General features: G+C 40.9%; 1 protein-coding gene across 5 annotated transcripts in view; it reads right to left on the bottom strand.

The window, feature by feature from the left end:
- RUNX1T1 (RUNX1 partner transcriptional co-repressor 1) overlaps positions 1–24390 on the bottom strand; it is a 151239-nt gene that overhangs the window by 56004 nt on the left and 70845 nt on the right. For all 5 annotated transcript variants that reach the window (XM_062188269.1, XM_062188268.1, XM_062188270.1 and 2 more), the window contains 2 exons: positions 5104–5241; positions 2873–3114 (listed from right to left, as the gene is read on the bottom strand). In XM_062188269.1, coding sequence (XP_062044253.1) covers positions 2873–3114; positions 5104–5241 — 380 coding nt within the window. The remainder of the gene's footprint in view (positions 1–2872; positions 3115–5103; positions 5242–24390) is intronic.

The raw sequence follows: 24390 nt of genomic DNA, 5'->3' as shown, positions 1-24390 counted from the left end.
AAAACCTACTGACTTTATTTTTAAAACTAACATATTTTATTGCATCCTCACCACTAAAACTTGCATCTGAAAAAGTAATCCATTACATATGGCACTTTGAAAACAATGTATATGGACATTAACATATATTAATTGTCAGAGAAGTCTCTATAATTATGAAGAGCTATTTAATGTCCACTTTACAGACAACAAACACACTAGGATGCATTTAAAAGAACATCAGATCACTTAAAGGGCCAAACAAGTGTCAGAATCTTTCAATTTGGTGTTGGCATTATGGCACAGCTGGTTAAGCCACCACCTGCGATGCCAGCATCCCATCATGAGTGCAGGTTCAAGTACTAGCTGCTTCACTTTCAATCCAGCTCTGTGCTAATGTGCCAAGAAAGCAGCAGAGGAGAGCCCAAGTGCTTGGGCCCCTGCCACCCATATGGGAGTGCTGGATGAAGCTCCTGGCTACTTGCTTCATCCTGGCCCAGCCCCAGCCATTGCAGCCATTTGGAGAGTAAACCAGCAGATGGAAGTCCTCTGTCTGTCTTGCTCTCTGTCTCTGTACCTCTGCTCTTCAAATCATCAATCAATTTTTTAATAATCTCTCAATGCATTCCACACCAAATCAGTGGTGTCACTAATGGAACTATTCCTCTCCTCCTTTATTTCCATCTTGCATCTTTTTCTTTGTCTACCTACCAAAGCAGTGTTGTTCAAGGTGAACTGCCAATGTGGTTAATGTGACATGCTAATGAAACCAAAGAGAAAGTCTGAGACTTCCCAGAGTCACTGAGTTTTGTAGAGAAAAAAGAAAAAAAAAATCCCCCACATATCAAAGACATTCCATTAATCCTAGAGGCAATCTGTATTACTCAAAGCAAAAGAAACTGGTCAAAATGACCCAAATTCACTCCTAATCTACCCCATATAAATAAATACACTACACATACTTAGGATTTATATTTTAAAATGGGTAATATATACTGTTAAAAGCATCAACTTTATAGATCAACTTATTATAAAGGCATTGCATAAACTAACCATATTTTGATTCACTGTTCTTAGTTTTTTTTTTTTTTTTTTTTGACAGGCAGAGTGGACAGAGAGAGAGAGACACAGAGAGAAAGGTGTTCCTTTGCTGTTGGTTCACCCTCCAATGGCCGCCATGGCCGGCGGGCTGTGGCCGGCGCATCGCGCTGATCCGAAGCCAGGAGCCAGGTGCTTCTCCTGGTCTCCCATGCAGGTGCAGGGCCCAAGCACTTGGGCCATCCTCCACTGCACTCCTGGGCCACAGCAGAGAGCTGGCCTGGAAGAGGGGCAACCGGGACAGAATCCGGCGTCCCAACCGGGACTAGAACCCGGTGTGCCGGCGCTGCTAGGCGGAGAATTAGCCTGTTGAGCCACAACGCCGGCCTGTTCTTAGTTCTAAGCAGAATAATAACAATACCTTCAGTTTCAATGTACTCAGCCCCTTCAATTATTTTGACTGAAAAAATTTGTGTATCTGTAAACTAATATGATTAGGATATTGTTCCACCTATTTTTTGTGCAATTCCTTTTCCTCTTAAAATAATGTTCCAAATTCTAAGTTTTCTATACTCCCAAACTTAACATTTTCACATAAATAAACACCAACTATTATATGCAATGCATCATTAATTAGTATCATCCACTAACTTTTCTCTGAGGTTTTCACATAAATATTTTTTAATTATTTCACTCAAATTATGCCACTTAATAAGTAGAAAATTGTCTACATTTTACATCATTGAAATTCCAGTTCTACCATAAGCCTAGATGCTGAAAAGGTCAAAAATGGGACTCTTAGTGTCCACATGATTCAGTTTGCTATGGGAAAATAGCCTTGCTATATTCTAGAAAGTTGTCCACTTCTTCATAAAAATCATGGTAAATGTAGACTTGGGGTAGCAAAAAAAACAAGGATATAGGTTCTCATTTTCCAGTATGTGATAAAGTACAGAATGCAGTATAATGTGCCAAAACCAACAATTTTGTTCTCAAACTAATGGTTTAAATAATTCTACCTGTAGCAAAAATTTATATTAAAAAAATTAGTTTCCAAGAGTTGGGGGTGAAGGGGATTGGAGTGTTATTTTTTAATGGACACAAAGGTTCAATTTGAGGTAATAAAAAAGATCTGGACATGGATGGTGTTGAAGGCTATACAACATGATGTACGTAATGCCATTGAATCATTCACTTAAAATGGTTAATCTTATCTATAAAACAATGTGAAGTAAATCAAAGGTATGTCATGGTGAAAATTAAAAATAAGAAAAGGAGGAGGGTGGGAGTGAGGGAGGGAGGCAGAGTACAGTGGGAAGTATCATTACGTTCTTAAAACTGTATGTATGAAATACATGAAAATTGTTCCCTTTATAGATACTTCAAAAAGTAAAAAATTAAAAATTAAAAATGTTATGTTACTAGCCTTAAAAAGAATAATGTGTTGAAAGACACTGGCCTGTCAAGACAGTATACTTACTGGAATACATATATATATATATATGTGTTAAATATAATACACACGAACATGTATATATACACATACATGACTATGTACATATGCATTTATATGTATACACATACATACACACAGACACATTTGATAGCCACGGTAACAAAAAACTTGTATGACCATATCCTCATTAATCAAATAGTAAGAGAGACCACAACAGGGTCCAGTACATAATGCAGAACTGAAAGTCTTGGTGCTATAGATTTCATTAGATTTGCACTCATTCTCTGGATGTAGGCACTATGACAACAAAATAGCTGTGAGGGTGAGGTCTGCACACCCGTAGGTCCTACATAAGCTTTCCCCTACCCCAAGAAGTCAGGTTGATTTCTGCTTGCTTACCACCAATCCCAGTACAAGGGTGCGGACTCTCTCTCCGATCTCTGGTGAAATGTCATTGCCAAACTGCTGCAGGGTAGTGAGGAAACGTTTCAGCTTGCTGAGTTGCCTGGCGCCACAGGCTGGGGGCAGCTGTTGATTAGCCAGAGAGGAGGAGGAAGAAGAGGAAGGCCCGTTGCTAAAGCCATTGGGCGGCGAGGGGGCGCCATTCAAGGCTGTAGGCGAATGGCTTGTGCCATTGGTTACTGTCAAGGGCACAAAATCAGAAGGAAAAAAAGTAAACTTACAGAGCATATGCACAAGGAAATCACCACCAAATTTCCTTCAAATCTACCATTTTGTAAGTTTCAAGATGTTAGGACTTTTAGTAAAATGTCTGGGCTTCCTATGATCGCCAGCCTCAGGTAGCACCTCCTCACACCGAGTGATGGTATCTGCACAGGAGCTGATAATAACTGGAGTCTGCTGCAATACAGGACCAGCCCTGCCTCCCATGTGCACATATGCCAACCACCTGAAATGTTTCAAACACAGAACAAACAGCTTTGGATGTCAGCCTTTGTCACAGGCTTACATCAATATAACAGGACCATTCCTTTCTAAACTGCTCCCCTAGAGAAAGTGTACATTTGGTGGAGACTAAATTTATCACTGAACATTTTTAATCATGTTTTGTACACACAACTGACAGCTGTGTTTATAGAAATAGGACTTTCAAGTTTTAACCTTATACCACCCAATTAGAAGGCTATTTTCTCCCCCTCCTATTTCTTAACCACTTCTTTGGGGAAAATGCAAATTTATCTAAGAAGCCAAAATGGATATGGTATTTTTCAAGGAGTTATTTCCAGAAATCAAAAGGGGATACCTTAATCCAACCGAGAGTATGGATTGGTGGTAATTCAACAAATTCATTGCTGATAAAATTTATTTGAACATCAAGATGATAATTCAAAAGAGGAAATAATTGCATATTTCCCACTCAAGAAAACGTTGATTGTATCATGTTAAAGCCATTGATTTGACAAGTTAATCATTAAAAAGCCCATGCTTTTAATATAATTTTCAGAAATATCTCTAATAAGTTTGATAAAGTTTTAAAGGACCTTGTTTTCTTTTTTTAACAGTTTAATTTCAAGATAATAAAAAGGATCCCTTGTCCCCTGTGATTACCAAAATAACTTGTCAAAAGTGATAGCTCACCAGCACATCTCCCAGGAGACATATGCCTATCATTGTGGCTTTGGGTAACAATAACCCAAATGTAAGGTGACAGGGTTACAACTCGGCATGTGGCAGTCTCCTGATCCTTACATGTTTGGAAAGGTCTTTTAACTGGCAGTGCAACACTGAATAAACAGCCTGGGATGTGTGTTTTGTTGATCCCTTATAGTCCCATGGATCTCTTTCTGCCTGTTATTTTTCATTCATATGGATTTCAGTGCACATGGCCTATAAATACTGCTCTCTGCAACAGATAACATTTATTAGTTTCACAAATCCTTGATGACAATTTTAACCAGGACTTTGACACTGATTAAAACAAAGCTATTTGCTATCCTCATTGGAATACACAGCAAAGACAGGGAAGTTGCTATTCTATCAGAATGTTCTGTCCTTCCCTTGGACAGCACAGCAAGTAATATACTCCACTGACTCAGAACACAGGACTAGAGCCAAGCAGGAAGGGAGTAATGGTTTCAAGAAAGTCTGACAGCGTCAAGACAAGGAAGATGCTACTTAGTTCAGAAAATTTTTCAATGAGATTGTTGCATACAGCAATATCTTTTTTAACTTAAGAATGCTATATTTCAACATTACTTATAATAGTTTGAAATAGAAGGAAGTCAGAAGTAAGCTAGAAGTAATCATATTTTCATACTCCAAGTCAAACCTGAACTGAAAATAAGGAGTGCCTGTAAAAGTGAATTAAAGCTTTAGTGGTGAGAACTAGAGTTACAGATCAAATGCAGTATTCTTCACTAGCTAGAAGCATAGCAGACTACAACTTTGAACAACACTGAGAAGGAAGGCAACATGGATAATCATACAAGTTATACTTAAGATACATTTCTGTGTTAAATACCTACTAACTGGAAAACTAATGACTTTTTGTTTCATTGCTGTTGAATACTTTTTTGCTAAATCTTATTTTCCCTTGATTTTTTAATTTGCAGAAAAACATTGACAAAAGCACCAAATCCAAACCACAAAACCCAGAAAAGACCACTCACATGTCGTCGGTGTAAATGAGCTGGTTCTTGGAGCTCCTTGAGTGGTTGGCGGAGGTGGCATTGTTGGGGGAGTCAGCCTTGATTGCGTCTTCACATCCACAGGTGAGTCTGGCATTGTGGAATGCTTCTCAGTACGATCTGAAGGGTGCCACCAGGAACAAGTTATTTTACTCCTTAAGCACCTCAGCTTTTCAAAAAGGGTTTATCTTTTGTAAAAGTAAGTAAACAGGAGAAATTCAGCATTTTCTATCAATAAACACGCTTAGCTACTGAAGTTTAAATCAGGATTTATCATCCAAGCCCCACTTAAAGGAGTGTAGCACAGATGGCAGGACCTCATTTGTAACTAGGTTGTATTATATCCTATTGTTATTTCTGGCTTGGGCAGATGCTACCTTGGTAGTGTTTTATGCAATAGCACAACTTCACTCCAAGCTGAAGTGAACATTAGCAAGAGGTAGAAAACAGACGAGGAGGGGGGATGTTAATGAACGCCTCATGACAGTTCAGAAAACACAAAAACCTGAAGTCTGTTATGCAGGTGAGATACTGGGAGCAGTTGGCTCTTTCCGGTGACTTTCTGCACCACCTGCCATTCCCTTTAGATGCTTAGTTTTCCGGCCTATTAGGTGGAACAGGTTGTGTGCACAAAACATACCTCTCACTTAATTTCATCTGCCAAGTTTTAAAAATCACCACGATATTAATGCTGAATGGTACACAATGAAGTTAAGCTACATACATCCAGAAAGTGTGCATTGATGACCTGCCACTCTAAAAACATCAAACCAATATTTCAATTGGTTATATCATACAGAATCAGAATGTGAAAGTTCCAAATTGAGAACTAAAAGTACTAGAAAGACAGCGTGAATACAGGACAGATATGGAGAAATTTGATTATTCAGTAGTGATAATTTATACTTCAGAGCTGTTTTGTCCTTGAAATTCCTTGTTTCTCAATGTAATCTACTTATCAAAGCAATAGATTACCAATAAAACTGAAATGTCTATAAGTTTTCTAAAACATGCGCATACACACACATGTGCATGAACATGGAAATATTTTGAGGTGTTTCTTGTAGCCTTAGGCCCAAGTAGTTTACCTTTGGATTATGTGAAAAGTAAAATAATATAAACCATTAAGGAAAAATGAGGCAAGTGAAATATCATAGTAAGTATATTTGAGAAATGCTCAAAATTGCATAAATGTCAAAAAGAAAATGAAAAAACCCAAATTACTATCAGAACTCCAAGTCTACGTCACTTTTATCCAAAGCAATTTCCTAAGACTTGGGTGGCACTGAAACTCAACATTTAAACATTCAAATAATATTAATACATATAAGGGAAGAGTTAACAATGGAAAAATTCATCATTCTGACAACAGCATTTTGATTAGCTAGTTCCTAATATCAGGGTCTCTATTTCTTAATCTCTATTGCTGGTTCAATAACAATGAATGCCCTACAGTGAATAAAGTTATTCTAAGTGAAATAACGGTAGAGACACACAAATGGAGAGCATTTGTTTATCTTACTATTAAAACATTTCTCCATATTGTTAACCAAAGCATTTAACAATTAATATCCCTAGTAAGTTAGTTATTCCAAAAAAACACAGAAGTTAGGCAGGCTTAAAACCACTTCTTCAACAGTTAAATTCATTGCACTTTCTACTCACCTCAACCAACCTCAGCAACAAGGGAATAAATAGCATTCCACTTATGTTGCAGTGGAGGGAAGAGGTACAGCAGCAAATACAAGTCTCCCTAAATAAAGGCAAATATTTCTGTCATGCCAAGGAAGGAGGCAGAAAGGGAGGCTTGCCAGAGTCGGCTGGGAGATAACAGTGGGAACTGCTGGTCCATCTGGTTTTCATTCTGCTAACACTCACACGGAACTGTGAGAGAAGGCAGTCCAGATACACGGATTCGAAGCACGTGGTAGCACAGACAGAGAAAGGAAGAGCAGGAGGGGGAAGGGGAAGTGGGAGTAGCGACAAAATAAATAAAGCAAAAGAGAGGAGAAGAGGGAAAGGAAGAAAACAGAGAAAGGCACCTGAAAGGGAGCGAGTCACTCTCAACAGTGCCGTTAACCCCAGCCACTAAGCTGATCCTGGGTGCCACACGCCTCTACCTGACTCACCTGGTTACAATGAGAACCACCTAAACTTTAAAACACATCAAAAAACCAACTTTTTTTCAAGTTGTCCACACCAAGAGAAAAGGAAATAAGCTATAAAGTAGACAATGAGTTTCCTCTTCAAACTTATGATTTAAGTTGGTATTGAAGATGGCCTTTGTATTTCCATCTTCTTCTGTCCTAACTTTAAAAAGATTTTTGATATATTCATAATTTTGATTTGAGAACATTCTGAACCCCTGTCTTGCCCACATGTGCTATATGATTCCTCTCCAGAATATCATCATCATCCTTATAGGTAGATGATCTTTTTAAATTCTTGAAATGTCATCACTATTTTAGGAATAATAACTGCTTAGCAAATTTGTAGCAAAATACCACTACTTCTAACAAGAATACATACATTCTAACTGTAACGTATGTATGTATGTATATATTTAGCATTTTGACATTAGCCAAATTTCTGCGACGGTTGGCTTCACTCTGATCAAATGGAGTTCCAACCCAGAGGTCCTACAAACTGAGACAAAGTGGGACCATATGTAACGCATTCTGTGCTGTTCAGTGCAATCAATCCAGGATGGAGATAGATGGTGAAATAACTGGCCAGGCCTAATCCACACACACACAAAAGCCCTCTGCAGCAGAGAGATTTAAGATAAATTTGGAAAATGTGTTTCAAGTATGTTGAACTCTTTTGCATTTGTTTTGGATTATTTGAAAAAAAAATTTTTGAAATATATATTCTTGAAAGCTTTATAGTAAACAGCGCAAGAGCTATGATTTAACCACAGAAGCATTTCACCCCATTTCAAATTAGAGGATAGAGTAAAACCAATATTAAGTTATAGTGTTTCTTGTGTAATTATTTGTTCATGAAAATTATAATGTTCTAGTACATAATTTCTATTTTTTAGTTGCTATAGGGGAATTCTGATATTTCTTGAAAGACTGACACAAAATGATTTTTTTAAAAAGGGAGAAGGGAAAAAAGAAAGAAAAAAGAAAGTGAAGAGGGAGGGAGGTAGAGAGTAAAATTATTTCACCAGGTAGGGATGGTAAGTATAATCAAAAAGAGCTGATTTTATTTCTACCTGTATGATTTATATACCACTTGGAAACGAAAACAATCTTCTCTCTTCAGTAATACTCTCACATGGCAAATATCCAACACATACGTACCAAAGATGATTAATACATGGACAAAATGTGGCATATATACATATATTATCAATATCATTTCAATATCCAATTCAATGCCAGGGCCTTCTAGAAGGGGTATGTTCTCCATTTTTTTTTTAAGTAAAAAGTTTGGCATAATTTGCCTTGGCACTTATTTTACTGTTAGTTCATTCAAGTTGTTCCAGATGTGTTCTTAAAATATGAAAAATAGGCATTCTTAATTTTCCCTGTCTAGATATGCTTTTAGGCATGATTAGCATAAAAAGAAAGTTCCGTATTGGTAGGTGGTACACCTTTTTCTATCAGGGTTCATCATGTCAATTATAATAAAGTCTCAGAAGTGTTTATGGACTATGGGGAAATTCTTGGGCAAGTAATTGATAATTCATAGTCATACTTTAACAAGTGTGAATAAAAGGAAGCTATAAGATATACATTAAAGAGGACTGAGCCAAACTGAAACTCAGGTACAACTAATAGAGAATAGGAAAGGAAGATACAGAAGATGAAATTTGGTATAGAATCTTATTTTTCTTCCATTGGAAAAGACATCAATTATAGTTCTGACTACAGGGGCCAGCGCTGTGGTATAGCAGGTAAGACAGCTGCTTGCAGTGCTGGCATTCCAAATGGACACTGGTTCGAGTCCAGGCTGCTCCACTTCTGATCCAGCTCTCTACTATGGCCTGGGAAAGCAGTGCAAGATGGCCCAAGTCCTTGGGCTCCTGCACCTGCCTAGGAGACCCAGAAGAAGCTCCTGGCTCCTGTCTTCAGATCGGCACAGCTCCAGCCATGGTAGCCATCTGGGGAGTGGACCAGCAGATGGAAGACCTCTCTCTCTGCCTCTCTGTAACTCTGCCTTTCAAATAAAATAAATAAATCTTCAATAAATAAATAGAGTTCTGACAAAGTCATCTAGTGACTCTCTGGGTTTAAGACACTGCAGGAGACTGTCCACAGACCAACATCGTGGTGATGGTTGCTGCTGCCTTCCATCCTAGCCTCCATGCGCACTTCTGGTAATGGCCACTCCTATTCAGAACCCTTCAACAGGGGCCAGTGCTGTGGCACAGTGGGTCAACACCCTGGCCTGAAGCTCCGGCAAGCCATAAGGGCACCGATTTGAGACCCAGCTGCTCCACTTCAGATCCAGTTCTCTCCTATGGCCTGGGAAAGCAGTAGGAAGATGGCCCACATCCTTGGGCCCCTGCACCCACAGGGAGATCTGGAAGAAGCTCCTGGCTCCTGGCTTTGGATAGGTGCAACTCTGCCCGATGCGGCCAATTGGGGAGTGAACCATCAGGTGGAAGACCTCTTTCTCTCTCTCTGCCTCTCCTCTCTCTGTATAACTCTGACTTTCAAATAAATAAATTAATCTTAAAAAAAAAAAAGAACCCTTAAACAACACTTGAGTGTCAAATGCTAACATTATAACCATGCTGCGAAGATACAGAAGAAGCATATTTGGCAAAATAGGGGAACAAAATTTAGAGACTTGGTTTCAAATGTTGACCCTCAAATAATTTACTTAATCCTGAATTTCAGTCCTTCATGAGAGAAATGGGGATATGATCCTCTGTTCCATGTAGGAATTTGTTAGGAGGCTGAATGGCATAATATGTTTTAAACCCTAGCATAATACCTATTTATATTAGGTATATGTATATATATTAGCATATATTATATATACCTGTGTTAAAAGAATATGCATATATTAAAAAGAATATACATATATTAAAAGAATGAAGCTCATTCTTTTTTATGCCATATATATATGTTTTTTTAAAGACAGAGAGAGAACAGGAGGGGGCACAGAGAGATGTGCTGGTTCACTCCCTAGTTGGCCACGAAGGCCAGAGCTGGACCGATCTGAAGCCAGAAACCAGGAGCTTCTTCCAGATCTCCCATGTGAGTAGCAGGGGCCCAAGTACTTGGGCCATCCTTCACTGCTTTCCCAGGCCATTAGCAGAGAGCTAGATAGGAAGTGGAGCAGCTGGGACTTGAACTGGTGGCTCTATGGAATGCCCATGCTGCAGACCATGGCTCTAACCTGCTACACCACAATACCTGCCCCAGGATGAGCTTCATTTTTCCTGTGTCTTCCTCTCTCCATGATCCACCCCAGGCTTTTCCCTCAAGTAAAACTTTACTAATACAGGGCACAGTGGTATTCCCTGGCCATTTTGCCTTTGTTTTTCATGCTATTATTTCTCTCATCTAGAATGACTTGTGCCAACTTTCACATCCTTTACTGCTCTTTACAGATCCCATAGATTTTACAGCTTTCTCCCAATAGCCTATGTACCAACCACACCACATAATCTCTGTATGGTAAACAACTTGATGGCAATACTTTTTAAAATTCCTACTCAGGCAGGTATTTAATAAATATGTATAATCATGGTTCTCATAGGTAGGATGGTTACATTCTTTTTTTTGGACAGGCAGAGTGGACAGTGAGAGAGACACAGAGAGAAAGGTCTTCCTTTGCTGTTGGTTCACCCTCCAATGGCCGCCGCGGCTGGTGCGCTGCGGCCGGCACACCGCGTTGATCTGATGGCAGGTGCCAGGTGCTTCTCCTGGTCTCCCATGAGGGTGCAGGGCCCAAGCACTTGGGCCATCCTCCACTGCACTCCCTGGCCACAGCAGAGAGCTGGACTGGAAGAGGGGCAACTGGGACAGAATCTGGCGCCCCAACCGGGACTAGAACCCGGTATGGCGGCGCTGCAAGGCGGAGGATTAGCTTAGTGAGCCGCGGCACAGGCTTACATTCTTAACTTTTTAAAATTCTTCCCTGTATTATAGCCAGCTCAATGGCATAAATCCTAATTTCATGATAAAAGACACACACATACCATAAATGACATATACAGGTATACAGAGAGAATGGAATGAAAGTGATATGGGAAGATACTGGAGACCTAAAATTTAGTTCATTACTGTAACCCACTTTTATAGTTTTAGGCAAGGTCAAGAGTGATCTCTCAACTGCTGCATCACAGGAGATAAATGTCTCCCCAAATTCTTGGCTGAAACCTAATCTCCATTGTGACAGTATTAATAGGTAGGGCCTTTAGGAGACCAGTAGGTCACAAGGACTCTGCCCTAATGAATGAGATCAGTCCTTTTAAAAGATCTGAAGAGGGGCCAACACTGTGGTATAGTGGGTAAAGCTGCCACCTACAATGCTGGCATCTTATTATTGACACCAATTCATGTCCTGGCTACTCCACTTCTGATCCTGCTCCCTACTAATGTGAAAAGCAGAGAAAGCTGCCCCAAGTATTTGAGCCCCTGCCATCCACATTGGAGAGCTGGATGAAGCTCCTAGCTCCCAGTTTCAGCCTGGCTCATCCCTGGCCATTAATGGCTACTTGGTGAGTGAACCAGCAGATGGAAGACCTCTCTCTGTAACTCTGATTTTCAAATACAAAGACAAATCTTTTTTTAGGAAATTATCTTGGGAAGACTAGGTAGGCCTGTTTTTCTTCTCCATCCCTTCTGCTATGTGGTGACACAGGATTCCAAAGTACCACCCTGGAAGCAGAGTCTCGAGCCTCACTAGACAGCAAACCTGCCACTGCCTTGATTTTGGACTTCTCAGTCTCCAAAACTGTGAGAAAAAAAAAATCTGTTTTCTATAAATTATCCAAGCTAAGATATTTTGTTATACCAGTGCAAATGAACTAAGACACTTGATGTTTTATAAATACTGTTACATATGAAACAAAAAATCTGATCTTACCTAGTCTCTGACCTAAAATCTTCCTGGGAGTCTCATTTCCACAGAATAAAATATATGCTCATGTTTTATAAATATATTATATAAAATATAAAATACAAGCTCTCATTACACAGGTTTCTGAGTTCCTACTGAACAGTCCTGTCCATTTCTTCCTGCTGGACAGTCCTAATTTTGCTCAGATACTCACCATCCCCCACAATTCTTGAGACAGACCCTCCCTCTTTTATATTAAGCAGATGATCACATCTCCTTTATCGGCAGCAGGTTGCAGAGGTGGGTGTTGTCCTTCAATTCTGGACAATGGGTCTTAAAGGGGGCTCTATGGAAGAGGTTCTTGGAAAAAAAAAAACTGTCTAAATAGAGACACAAGGAGGAAACGATTCCTCTTGTGAAAGATACTGTTGTTTCTGTAAGTGATTACTTCTTTGGAATCTACTTTCCTAATCTATAAAAGTAAGCATGGGATGGGCAGGTAGCCCTGTGCTTAAGATACCACCCATGTCCCACACTGGAATGCTTGGGTTAGATTGCTGGCTCTGACTCCTGATTCTAGCTTCCTGCCAATGCAAACCCTGGGAGGCAGCAGCAATGGCCCAAGTAGCTCACCCATATGGAAACCTGGGTTGAGTGACCAGCTCCCAGCTCTGGCCTAACCCAGTGGACATTGTAGGCATTTGGGAAGTGAACCAGCAGATAGCACACTGCTTCCTTTATAACCATCTCTGTTTCTCTCTCACACTCTGTCTCTCAAATAAATAAATAATAAAATTAGGATATTGGAATATATGACCTCTAGGATCTTCAGCAAATGCCAATATTCTCTGGTCTCTTTCTACAGATATGGCTATAATCATACCAAACACCAATAAGACTACCCAAAAAACATATATTTGATAAGAAAGTGACCACAATAAAATCATTTTGAAATCAGAGACTATAATCATCCTTCCTCTGTTCATAGAAATATCTATGGGGTCAGCATTGTAGCAAGGCAGGTAAAGCTGCCACCTGTGATACCAGCATCCCACATGGGCACCAATTCGAGTCCCATCTGCTCTACTTCTGAACCAGCTCCCTACTAATGACCTGGGAAAGGCAGTGGAAGATGGCCCAAGTGCTTGGGCCCCTGTATGCATGTGGATGACACAAATAAAGCTCTCGGCGCCTGGCTTTGGTCTGGCCCAGTGCTGGCCATTGCAACCATCTTCAGAGTGAACTAGTAGATGGAAGATCTCTTTTTCTTTCTCTCTGTAGCTCTTTCAAAATAAATGAACAAATAAATCTTAAAAAAAAAAACAAAACTCTATGTCCACAAGAACATATCTACATACCTATCTTTTGCCCCATGAACATTAACACCTATCACCTTTTCAAATATATTTGCAATCTTATTATTAAGTCTCTACCAATGATTTGATTATAAAAAAAGCCTACCAATGTCCAATCCTCCCTCTTTAGTAATTACCAGAAATACTCACTATAGTTTTCTTTCATAGCTCAAGCTCTTGAACAAGTTATCTAACTCACTCTGCATCCCCACTCCACACTGCATCCTCTATATAACAGCTATGCGGACTATGAGTTTTCCTGCCTAGAAAGTTTCCCTTCCCAGACCTAGAACTGCAATACACTCCAAACTCCCAACAACTTTGGAAACCATTATATTCTGTCACAGCTTTGTACCCAAGATACCAAGGACAGGCCCAGGTATAGCACCTAGTCAAAGAAGAGAAATTTCAGCCTTTCCTTAAGATTTGTAAAATCAGAATTGAAGAAAGAAAAACAGTTCCACTTAAGAGGTACAAAACTACACTCTCTACTGTCTCCCATATCTGTAATTCTAAACATCGTAAATAATAGGCAGAAAGAAACAAAGGACAGCGAAGCCCCTGGCTCCCGGCTTTGGCCTGGCCCAGACCTGCCCTTGCAGTCATTTGGGGAGTGAACCAGTGAATGACAGATCTCTCTCCCCTCCCCCCACCCCCACAGCACTCCCTCCCTCTGTAGACCCTCCCCCTGTAACTCTTGTCTTGCAAATAAATTAAAAGGACAAAAAACTTTTACAGATCCTGGTCAATTGATCCCTCTTTCACCTATAATCTATTTTGAGTTGATTTTCACTTGAAACCACAGGTCCTTGGGTAAGTAACCCTGGATATCCTCCTAGACCCCTGTTAAAACTCAACTGCCTCTTGACTATTTATCCAAAAACCACAAATCACTTTTATCTGGTCTGCAGCATCTGAAAATGTTCACTGCTTCCTCCTTAGAGTCCCCAGCATTCCGTGAGTCTACCCTCCTGCTTTTTCTCTGGTTCTCCAGTCTGCTCCTGTTCAGTCTGGTAAGGATCCTCCTTTCTCCCCTTCTGTGATAACTACTGATATTTTCCCGCAAAGTTCCCTCTACGTCCAAATCATCACTCTACTTTTTCCTTAGCCACTTGATTTGTAGTATCATGGTCATAAAGGGTTGGGACTCTGGAGACAGACTACAATTTGGATGTCAGCTCTGCCGTCACCTAGGTAAAACTGGCCACATTCAACCCAGATTGTGGGAACAAACTCAGATACTATATATAACGTGCTTGGCCAAACTCCTGGCACTTTATAAGCACTCTGGAAAAGATGGCTCTATTCATACCATAGTCATTATGTGGGTGCATACATTTATAACTAGCCAAAATCCCTCCTGAGCTTTAGAGCCCATCGTCCAAAGGACTACTCATTTTTACAGCCTGAATTCAACCTCATAATCCATCATCTCTTACGTGGACTATTCAACAACTCATTGAATGGATTGCTTGCTTGTACTGTTTATTCATCTCTGATCCAGTCTCCAAATCATATCCAGTCTTTTAACATATGTCAAAGATAAGGCCAGACTTGTCTCTCTCCTTTTAGTCAACTTCAAAGATATTTTATAACCTTAAATAGAAAGGCAGTGTTCCTTAATAGAACATAGAAAGACAGTTGGGATCCATCTGGCTCCAGTAACTGCTCTACTCATCTTCATTTCTCCTACCCACCTACTTCGCACCTCTGAACTCCATAGGGAAATACTGTAATGCTATAATCTATAGCATTACAGACTATATATAGACTATCTATTACAGACAATATATAGAGACTATAATGCTATAATCACTCAGGCTTTCATGCCTACTACATTCTTTTCCTAGAATTATGTTCACCACACCATTGCCTGATTAAGTCTATCATTTCTGTAAAACTCCATTCAGGGGTTACTTTCGGTCAGAAACCCTTTCCTGACAACTCTTCCAACCCCAGCCAGCCTGGATATAACATCTTCTCCTATATGATCCAGATTCTTATTACAGCACCAGATCATCATTTACTTAAGGGCAATAATGACATCTTGTTCTTACACTCCCAGTGGGTAACACACTGCCTGACACACAGGAGGCACTCAATAAATTTAGTATTTAAAATGAATGTGTGGGGGCCGGCACTGTGGCGTAGTGGGTTAAACTGCTGTCTGCAGTACCGGCATTCCATATGGGTTTATGTTTGAGTCCCAGCTGCTCCACTTCCAATCCAGCTCTCTGCTGTAGCCTGGGAAAGCAGCAGAAGATGGCCCAAATGCTTGCACCCCTGCACCCACATGGGAGATCCAGAACAAGCTCCTGGCTCCTCCTGGCTTCAGGTCTGCCCAGCTCTGGCCATTGCGGCCACTTGGGGAATGAGCCACGAGATGGAAGACATCTCTCTCTTTCTGTCTTTCTATAACTCTGCTTTTCAAATAAATAAAAATCTTTTAAAAAATAAAATGAATGTGTATTACTATGACCTCATAAAGTATTCCAACAGTAACAACTTTAAGACTTTAGAACTTCCAAGAAACATGATGGTTTTAACTTAAGATGAAAATCATCTGCAGACCTTTTTTTTCCATCATCTGGAAAGAAAGATTTAGGCACCAAAGATAAATCTGAGAAAATATCAGTGTTTTATTCAATTCATCAGCTTTAAAATCTCTCTCAGGGCCAGTGCTGTGGCTTAGCAGGTAAAGCTGCCGCCTACAGTGCCAGCATCCCATATGGGTGCCGGTTCATGTCCCGGATGCTCCACTTCTGATCCAGCTCTCTACTATGGCCTGGGGAAGCAGTGGAAGATGGCCCAAGTCCTTGGGCCCCTGCAACACTCATGGGAGATGTGGAAGAAGCTCCTAGCTCCTGGCTTTGGATTGGCGCAGCTCCAGCCATTGCGGACAATTGGGGAGTGAACCAGTGGATGGAAGTCAGTCAGTCAGTCTCTCTCTCTCTGCCTCTCCTTCTCTCTGTGTGTAGCTCTGACTTTCAAACTAACTAAATAAATAAATACTTCTTAAAAAGATCTCTCCCGCTGGCGCCATGGCTCAACAGGCTAATCCTCCGCCTAGCGATGCCAGCACACCAAGTTCTAGTCCCGGTCAGGGTGCCGGATTCTGTCCCGGTTGCCCCTCTTCCAGGCCAACTCTCTGCTGTGGCCAGGGAGTGCAGTGGAGGATGACCCAAGTGCTTGGGCCCTGCACCCCCATGGGAGACCAGGAGAAGCACCTGGCTCCTGCCATCAGATCAGCGCGGTGCGCTGGCAGCAGCGCGCCAGCCGCGGCGGCCATTAGAGGGTGAACCAACGGCAAATGAAGACCTTTTTCTCTGTCTCTCTCTCTCACTGTCCACTCTGCCTGTCAAAAAAAAAAAAAATAATAATAATAATAATAATTCTCCCAATAATCACATTTGCTAAGACCCTTTAGTATATAACATCAGAAAAAGGCTTTGTAAGGATGCACTTTTTATACAGATAATCTATAATCTCCAAAAGTTCCCCATTTTAAAATAAAATCACTGTTCATACATACACATGCAAAACAAATAAAAAACATTTTATGAACCAAAAACATATGTTTTTGACATTCCACAAGTTTTTCTGTAGCTTTACTGTTTAGTTTGTCTATTTATTTTCTGCTTGTTATTTTTCTCTTGCTGTACAATGAGCATGTTTTATTTTTACAAGCAAAAATACTAACTCAACAGCAAGCAAACAAATACCCTATTAGGATAAGTCACTTAAAATCACTGTTAGGCATTGACCCAAATGCTGTACAAACCTTATCTCATTTTAAACCTCTGTATGAAAAAAGTACTATAAATTTTTCCACTTTATAAAAAAGGGAATTGAAGCCCAGAAGAATTGAATAATTTGCCCAAGGTCATAAGCCAATACTGTTCCATGCCTTCTCAGGAGTTCACTATTATATACTGATGATATCTTAACCATAGTGTGGAAAACCGGAATACAGGCATTTACATTCAGCAAATGTTAAATCTAGAGCTGACAGTACATTAGAATTGCACTTTCCAATACAGTAGCCACTAGCCACATATAACTAAGTTTTCATTAAAATTAAATAAAACTTAATATTTAGTTCCTCAGTCCCACTAGCCACATTCAAGTGCTGAGCAGCTGTGGCTACATGTGGCTAATAGCCACCATATCAGAAAGCTTGGCTATAGAACATATTTGTCATCACAAAAGGAAAACGCCATGCTAGAATAATGGCTCTGAAATGCTACCCTAGAAATAATGGCTCTGTCCACGGAGGTGACACAACAATTCAAACAGATGATCAGGAAGGAGGAAGAATCCTTCAGCTTTCAACCTAAACATCTTCTATTGCCATTTGGATCTTTCACTTGCTCTATATGTTGGGTTTCAGCACATGATTCATGTGATGGTGATGGGAAAGAAAAAATAAAGTTTGGAACCTGAAGACTAACAAAAGTAAGCTCTGAGCTCTGAAGAAGTACGAGCAGAAGATATTCTCAGTCCTATGCTTGGTAAAGATGGAGATAACAACGCTAAAGAGAACAAAGCCAAGGGCTCAGTCTTGGGACCAGGCAATCTGCAGTCAGTCCAGATTCATAGATGACAGCATGAGGCATGTCTCAATGCCTTTGGAAGGGGGCATGAACTCTGGTTAAGGAGGAAGCTGGACAAAACAATGAGTCAATCTACACAAATCTTTCACCATTTCTGGAAAACTAACTTTAACACATGCTTGCCTCATCTCCTTGCAGGGACAGCAATAGGAACTCCCCTTCGCTTCCTTTACAACACTTATCCAGCTGTACGTGGCACATCTATCTTGGTTTTGAATGTCTCCCTGAGCAGGATGTCAACTGCATGAACACAGATTGTTGTCTGTTTTGTTCATTCCAGCTTCCACCACATTTAGGAGAGTGCCCGAAACAGCAGACAACAGATAAAGACTTACTGGATAAGTGAATACACGGATGAGGCAAGGAACAAAGAAAGGAAAGCTAGTTTATGTCCCATCAGCCACAGACATATTAGTGAGTCAACAGCTGCCGAGAGCGGCACAAAGGATGAGTAGAGCAGGTAAGATAAATGTGGAGAGCACAGACCCATTTCAGTGGATGCGAAATGCTGAGAACTAGAAGTACTGCATAGTCTCAACCAATTTGCTCATTTTAGATGATAACCTTCACACCACCAAGAAAAGAGAAAGCAATGCCAACCGCTATTGACAGGTACCCAAATGGAGGGTCTAGCTAGAAAAAGTAGTTACTAATTTCATTTAGTAAGGAAATAACTGCTGGTTATAGGAATACCAGTGGACTCTAGGTATGACTTATATGTGCACACCCTTCAGAAGTGTCATCCCTCCCATGGCTGTTATCATCTTCACTCCACTTCTGACTTTCACAGCCACCTCTAGAAGCTAGCAAGGTGACAGTAGCAGTCTGGGGTCTAAATATCACACATCGACTAATCTAGATTTGTTTTATATTCTAATGTTCTATTTAAGATCTTATTAGGAAAACAAGGGTCTCTTTTTTTAAGAAATAATTTTACAGAGTAGGTATTTAGTCTAGTGGTTTAGACATCATTTAAGATGCATCCTACATCAGAGAGCCTGGGTTCAATTCCTGGCCTTAGCTCCTTTCTTCAGCTTCTTGCTAATGCAGAATCTAGGAGGCAGTGGTAATAGCTCAAATAATTGGGTTCCTGGCACTCAGGTGGGAAACCCAGATGAGTTCCCAGTTTCCATCCTCAGACTGCCCCAGCCCCAGTCACTGAGGATGCTTCAAAGAGTAAACCAGTAAATGGGAGCCCTCTCTGTCTGTCCCTCCATCCATATCTAACTTTCTTGCAAATAATTTTTTTTTTTCAATTTAGAAAGAGTTATAGAGTGAGAGGCAGAGCCCTAAAGAGAGGGATCTTCCATTTGCTGGTTAACTCCTCAGATGGGTACAACGGCCAGGACTGGGTCAGGCCAAAGCCAGGATCCAGGAGCTTCTTCTGAGTCTCCCACATGGATGCCAGGGCCAAAACACTTGGGCCATCTTCCACTGCTTTTCCCAGGCTATTAGCATAAAGCAGGATTGGAAGTGGCTCAGCCAGGACATGAACCGACACCCATATGGGATGCCAGCACTGCAGGCAGCAGCTTAACCCTCTGTGCCACAGTGCTGGCCCTGCAAATAAACTTTTTAAAAAGAAAAAAAAAAGTTTAAAAATCCCTGGCATAGGCAACCAGGAGATATCCACTGAATGAGTATGATAAGAACACAGTTAAAATAATTAAGAACTGTAAGAATAAAATCAACTGCCCAAATAACTGAAAAATACCTCATGCTTATACAAAGGGCAAAGAGCACCACAAGGGCCTATAAACCGAACATGAGCATCGATGGAATACCCTGCTGCCACACTGCAGATCATTTCAAAAGGTGAGAAAAATCATTACCTAGAGCCCCAAACCTTTTATAATCTTCAACTATGGACGATTTTAACTCCTGTAACATATCTGTCATATTTGCGGAAGGTTTGAGAGATGCCTCAGAGAGCCACTGCAGAAAAATGGTAGTATAGATATTCAGCACAGTTAGTTATGATCATCCAGAAAGGAGGAAGTAAACGATGGCAGGAAATTATGAATGTCAAGTGCAGCTGCCACTTAGGGCACCGGGGTCCAACATCAGAGTGCTAGTTCAAGTTCTGGCTGTTTAGCTTCCCAACAGCTTCCTAATATTCCTGTTAATGTGTCCGGGAAAGTAGCATATGACAGCTAAAGGACTTGGATTCCTACCACCCACATAGGAGACCTAGGTGGAGGTACTGGTTCCTGGCTTTGGCTCAGCCAAGCTCAGGATGTTGTGGCCCTTTGGGGAGTAACCAGAGGACAGATGATCGATCTGTTGCTCTATCAATCTATCTATCTTACTCTCTGTGTTACTCCCTCACCTCTTTCTCTCCCTCTTTGTCACTCTACTGTTCTAATAAATAAATGTTTAAAGAGTTAAGAAAATCGCCAGTGTTGTAGCACAATGGGTTAAAAAATAAGAAAATTATGAAGGTGCATAGGGCATATACATGTGACTAAATCACAGACAAACACATAGGAGGATCTGAGTATTTTTTAGATCTTACTGAATGTGCTCTGGAAACAAAATTTGTACTGTTATTTTAAACTTCACGTTATAGGCAATGGGAAAGCAACCGAGTTTGAAGGCATTCAGACTTTATTCTTATTTCTGTATTATGCGTTTATCTGGAGCAAAAAAATAAAGAGTAAGAGGCAAGATGGCAGGAAATTGGATAAGCAAGAAGTGGGACAGACATCCAGCACGGAAATGGTTGAAGAATGCAGAAAAGGAGGGGCGGTCATTGTGCTGCACCAGGTTCAGTTGCTCATGCCATGTTGGAGTGACAATTCGAGGCCTGGCTACTCCACTCCCCACCCAGTTCTCTGCTAATGGCCTTGGAAGTCTTGGGGCCCTGTCACCCATATAGGAGACCAGGACAGAGTTTCTGGCTCCTGGCTTTAGCCTGGCCCAGACCTGGCTGCTGCAAGCAATTAAAGAATAAATCAGTGGATTGAAGATTCTCTTTCTCTCTGTTACTCTTCCTTTCAAGTAAAATCTTTTAGGGACCAGTACTGTGGTGCAGTGGGTAAAGCTGCTGCCTGCAGCACTGGTGTCCCATCTGGGCATTGATTCAAGTCCTAGTTGTCCCACTTCCAATCCAGCTCCCTGCTGATGCACCTGGGAAAGCAGTGGAAGATGGTCCAAGTGCTTGGGTCCTGGCACCCGCGTGGGAGACTCAGAAGTTCCTGGCTTCAGATCGGCCCAGCTCCTGCTGTTGCAGCCACTGGGGGAGTGACCCAGCAGATGGAAGACCTCTTTCCTCTCTTTGTCTCTCCCTTTCTCTGTAACTTTGCCTTTCAAATAGATTTTTTTTAAATAATAACTATTTTAAAATGGAGAAAAGTGAAGAAATTCAGGAGATATTTTAAAAGAAGTCTATGTCTATGTCAAAGTCACATAACTTGGTAAGAAGTATAAACCTCAAATAAGCAGAAATCTAGATGTGCAGGGCGATGTCAAAAATCAAAACCAAAATCCCTTTCATTCTCTGGGTATTAGCATCATTTGTGCACATGGCAAGGCTCGCTCAATTTAGTCGGTGATACTGACTTGTTTATATATAAAACATCTCAGGTGTCTTCATCTCCATCGAATGACTCTACCTCTCCATGTCCATCATCAATGCCTTCAGACAAACCAGTATTGTGCTCTTTTTCCGGAGCTACTGTCCTCAAATTCCCTCACACAAAGCTGCAATCTATTCACCATACCACAGATGGAATTATCTTGTCAAACACAAATGCATTCACTCATTTACCAAGAAAATCATCTAAAAATATTTATTGAACCACCTACAAAGTGCTAAGTACCGTTTCAGAAACCAGGAGGACGACAGTGAACAAAAAAGAAAAATCACTGTCCCTGGAGAACTTTACATTCTAACAAAGGGATCAAGTTACTCCCCTAGTTACAGGGTTTCCATGGTTTATCATAATTCTTAATATAAGAAACCAAAATCCTCTCAGGGACCTACAACCTAAATAGACTTAGTCTCTGCTTACTTCTCTTATCTCACTCCAGTGGTTTAATCAGGTGTGAACTTCATCCCTTCTCATGGCCTTTCATGCCTAGAAAACTGAACTCAGCTCAAATACATTACTCAAGGAAAGCAACCTCCCTCTCTTCTCTGCCCCCTGTGTTATGAGCCCTACTGTACAGTCTCTGAATCTCTCTTTGCAGGGCTTACCACAACTGGTTCACATAATTGTATAATGACTTATTTGTCTAATGTCTCAGGTCAGTCAACAAAGTGTTCCATAAGGGTGAGGAGCACAATACTTCATGTAATATCATGTATCACATCAACGCAGCCCCAGAATTTATCACATTGCCAAGTAACTAGCATAAGTAACAGCGAAAGGAATGTTTCACTTAAAAATACAGATTAGAAGGCACAGTTAGGCCAGCGCCGTGGCTTAACAGGCTAATCCTCCGCCTTGCGGCGCCAGCACACCAGGTTCTAGTCCCAGTTGGGGCACCAGATTCTATCCCGGTTGCCCCTCTTCCAGGCCAGCTCTCTGCTATGGCCCAGGAAGGCAGTGGAGGATGGCCCAAGTCCTTGGGCCCTGCACCCACATGGGAGACCAGGAGAAGCACCTGGCTCCTGGCTTCGGATCAGCGCGATGAGTCGGCCGCAGCGGCCATTGGAGGGTGAACCAACAGCAAAAAAAAGGAAGACCTTTCTCTCTGTCTCTCTCTCTCTCACTATCCACTCTGCCTGTCAAAAAAAAAAAAAAAAAAAAGGAAGGCACAGGTAGAGCGAGCAAAGTAATCCAACTCCTTGTTCTCTTAATGATAAAATTAATAGAATAATAACTGTTTACATGGGACTAGCATTGTGGTACAACGGTTTAAGGTGTCATGTGAGATGCAAGCATCTTACGTGGATGACGTTTCAATTCCTGGCTGCTCCACTTCTGATCCAACTCCCTGCTAACACACCTGGGAAAGTGAGGGAACACAGCCCAAGTGCTTTGGCGCCTGCCACCCATGTGGGAGAAGCAGAGGGAGTTCTAGCCTGCTGGTTTTGACCTGGCCCAGTCAAAACTGTTGTGGCCATTTGGGGAATGAACCAGCAAATGCAGAATATTAATCTCTCTCTCTCTTTTCTCTCTCTCTCTCTCTCTCTCTCTGTGTGTGTGTATAACTCTGACTTTCAAAAATAAATACATTTTAAAACAAAGCTGGAGATAGTAAAACTAGTCTCTCATACTTCATTCCCCCTGCCAAGGAACTTCCATCAACACCATTCCACCCAAGCCATCCCAACAAAAATAAACTGCTTTTGTGGTTAACCCAAAAGAAATCTTTTAGTCTTTCTCTCACTTGAACTCCTGGCACCTTTGGTCTATTGAACCACTGCTTACGCCTTTTCACTCGTGGCATCATTCTTCAGCTATTTCTAGGGATTGCAAAGAATTCTCTTGGCTTTCAGCCCTCTCACATTTCTTCCATTTCTGAACTGGCTTCACCCTAGCTGGTCTCTGACACATCCAGCAAATTCTGCCAGGGGTCTGTACCCTCAAGGAAGCACTCTTTCCTGATGGCCAGCCCAACTGAGCTGTTGCTGAACAACTCTACCTAGAAACCCTACTGATGGCTGTATTTAAAACTGTAACATGTTCTTTGGAAATCTATGTCTCCTGCAGTATTTCCACCAAGCTGAGCAAGCCCCAAACACTACAATCATCCCAAGACTTCTCCCTGCCCACCCTCCTCCTTCCCAATAGCATATCGATTCCACTTCTAAATATCTTTTAGATCCACCCTCAGTTCACCTCTGACCTGTCCATCAGAATCCACAGAGCCTTGGAACTGCCTGCTCTATCTCTGATCCCTCTCTGTTCAAGTCCCCTCCTTACCACGTCCAGGGCAGTATTTCTAAAATGTGGACCTGACAAAGTTACTTAAAATCCTTCCACAATTATAAAAGTTGCTCAGGATTAAGTGTGCAAGTCCTTATCTTTTCAATGCTGTTATCCCCAGGCTCTGGACATAAGGACCTTGCACTTAGTGGGTCTTTTAAATACCTGTTGTTATAAACTGCTAAAAAAATTAACATTGTCAAGATGTCCCATCTACTTTGGACATATTCTAATCATGAGAGCTCATATAATCTCAAGCAAAATACTTGTAGAATCTTTTCCAGAATTTTACAAATGTTTTAAAAGTTCATTTGAAATAAGAATAAAAATAGCCAAGAAAACTTAAAAATGAAATGTAACAAGACTTAGTCTAACATTTATTAAAATGCATGATAAATC

Source organism: Lepus europaeus, chromosome 4, assembly GCF_033115175.1.
Source record: "Lepus europaeus isolate LE1 chromosome 4, mLepTim1.pri, whole genome shotgun sequence".
NCBI lineage: Eukaryota > Metazoa > Chordata > Mammalia > Lagomorpha > Leporidae > Lepus > Lepus europaeus.
This window is presented reverse-complemented; position numbering and strand designations above follow the sequence as displayed.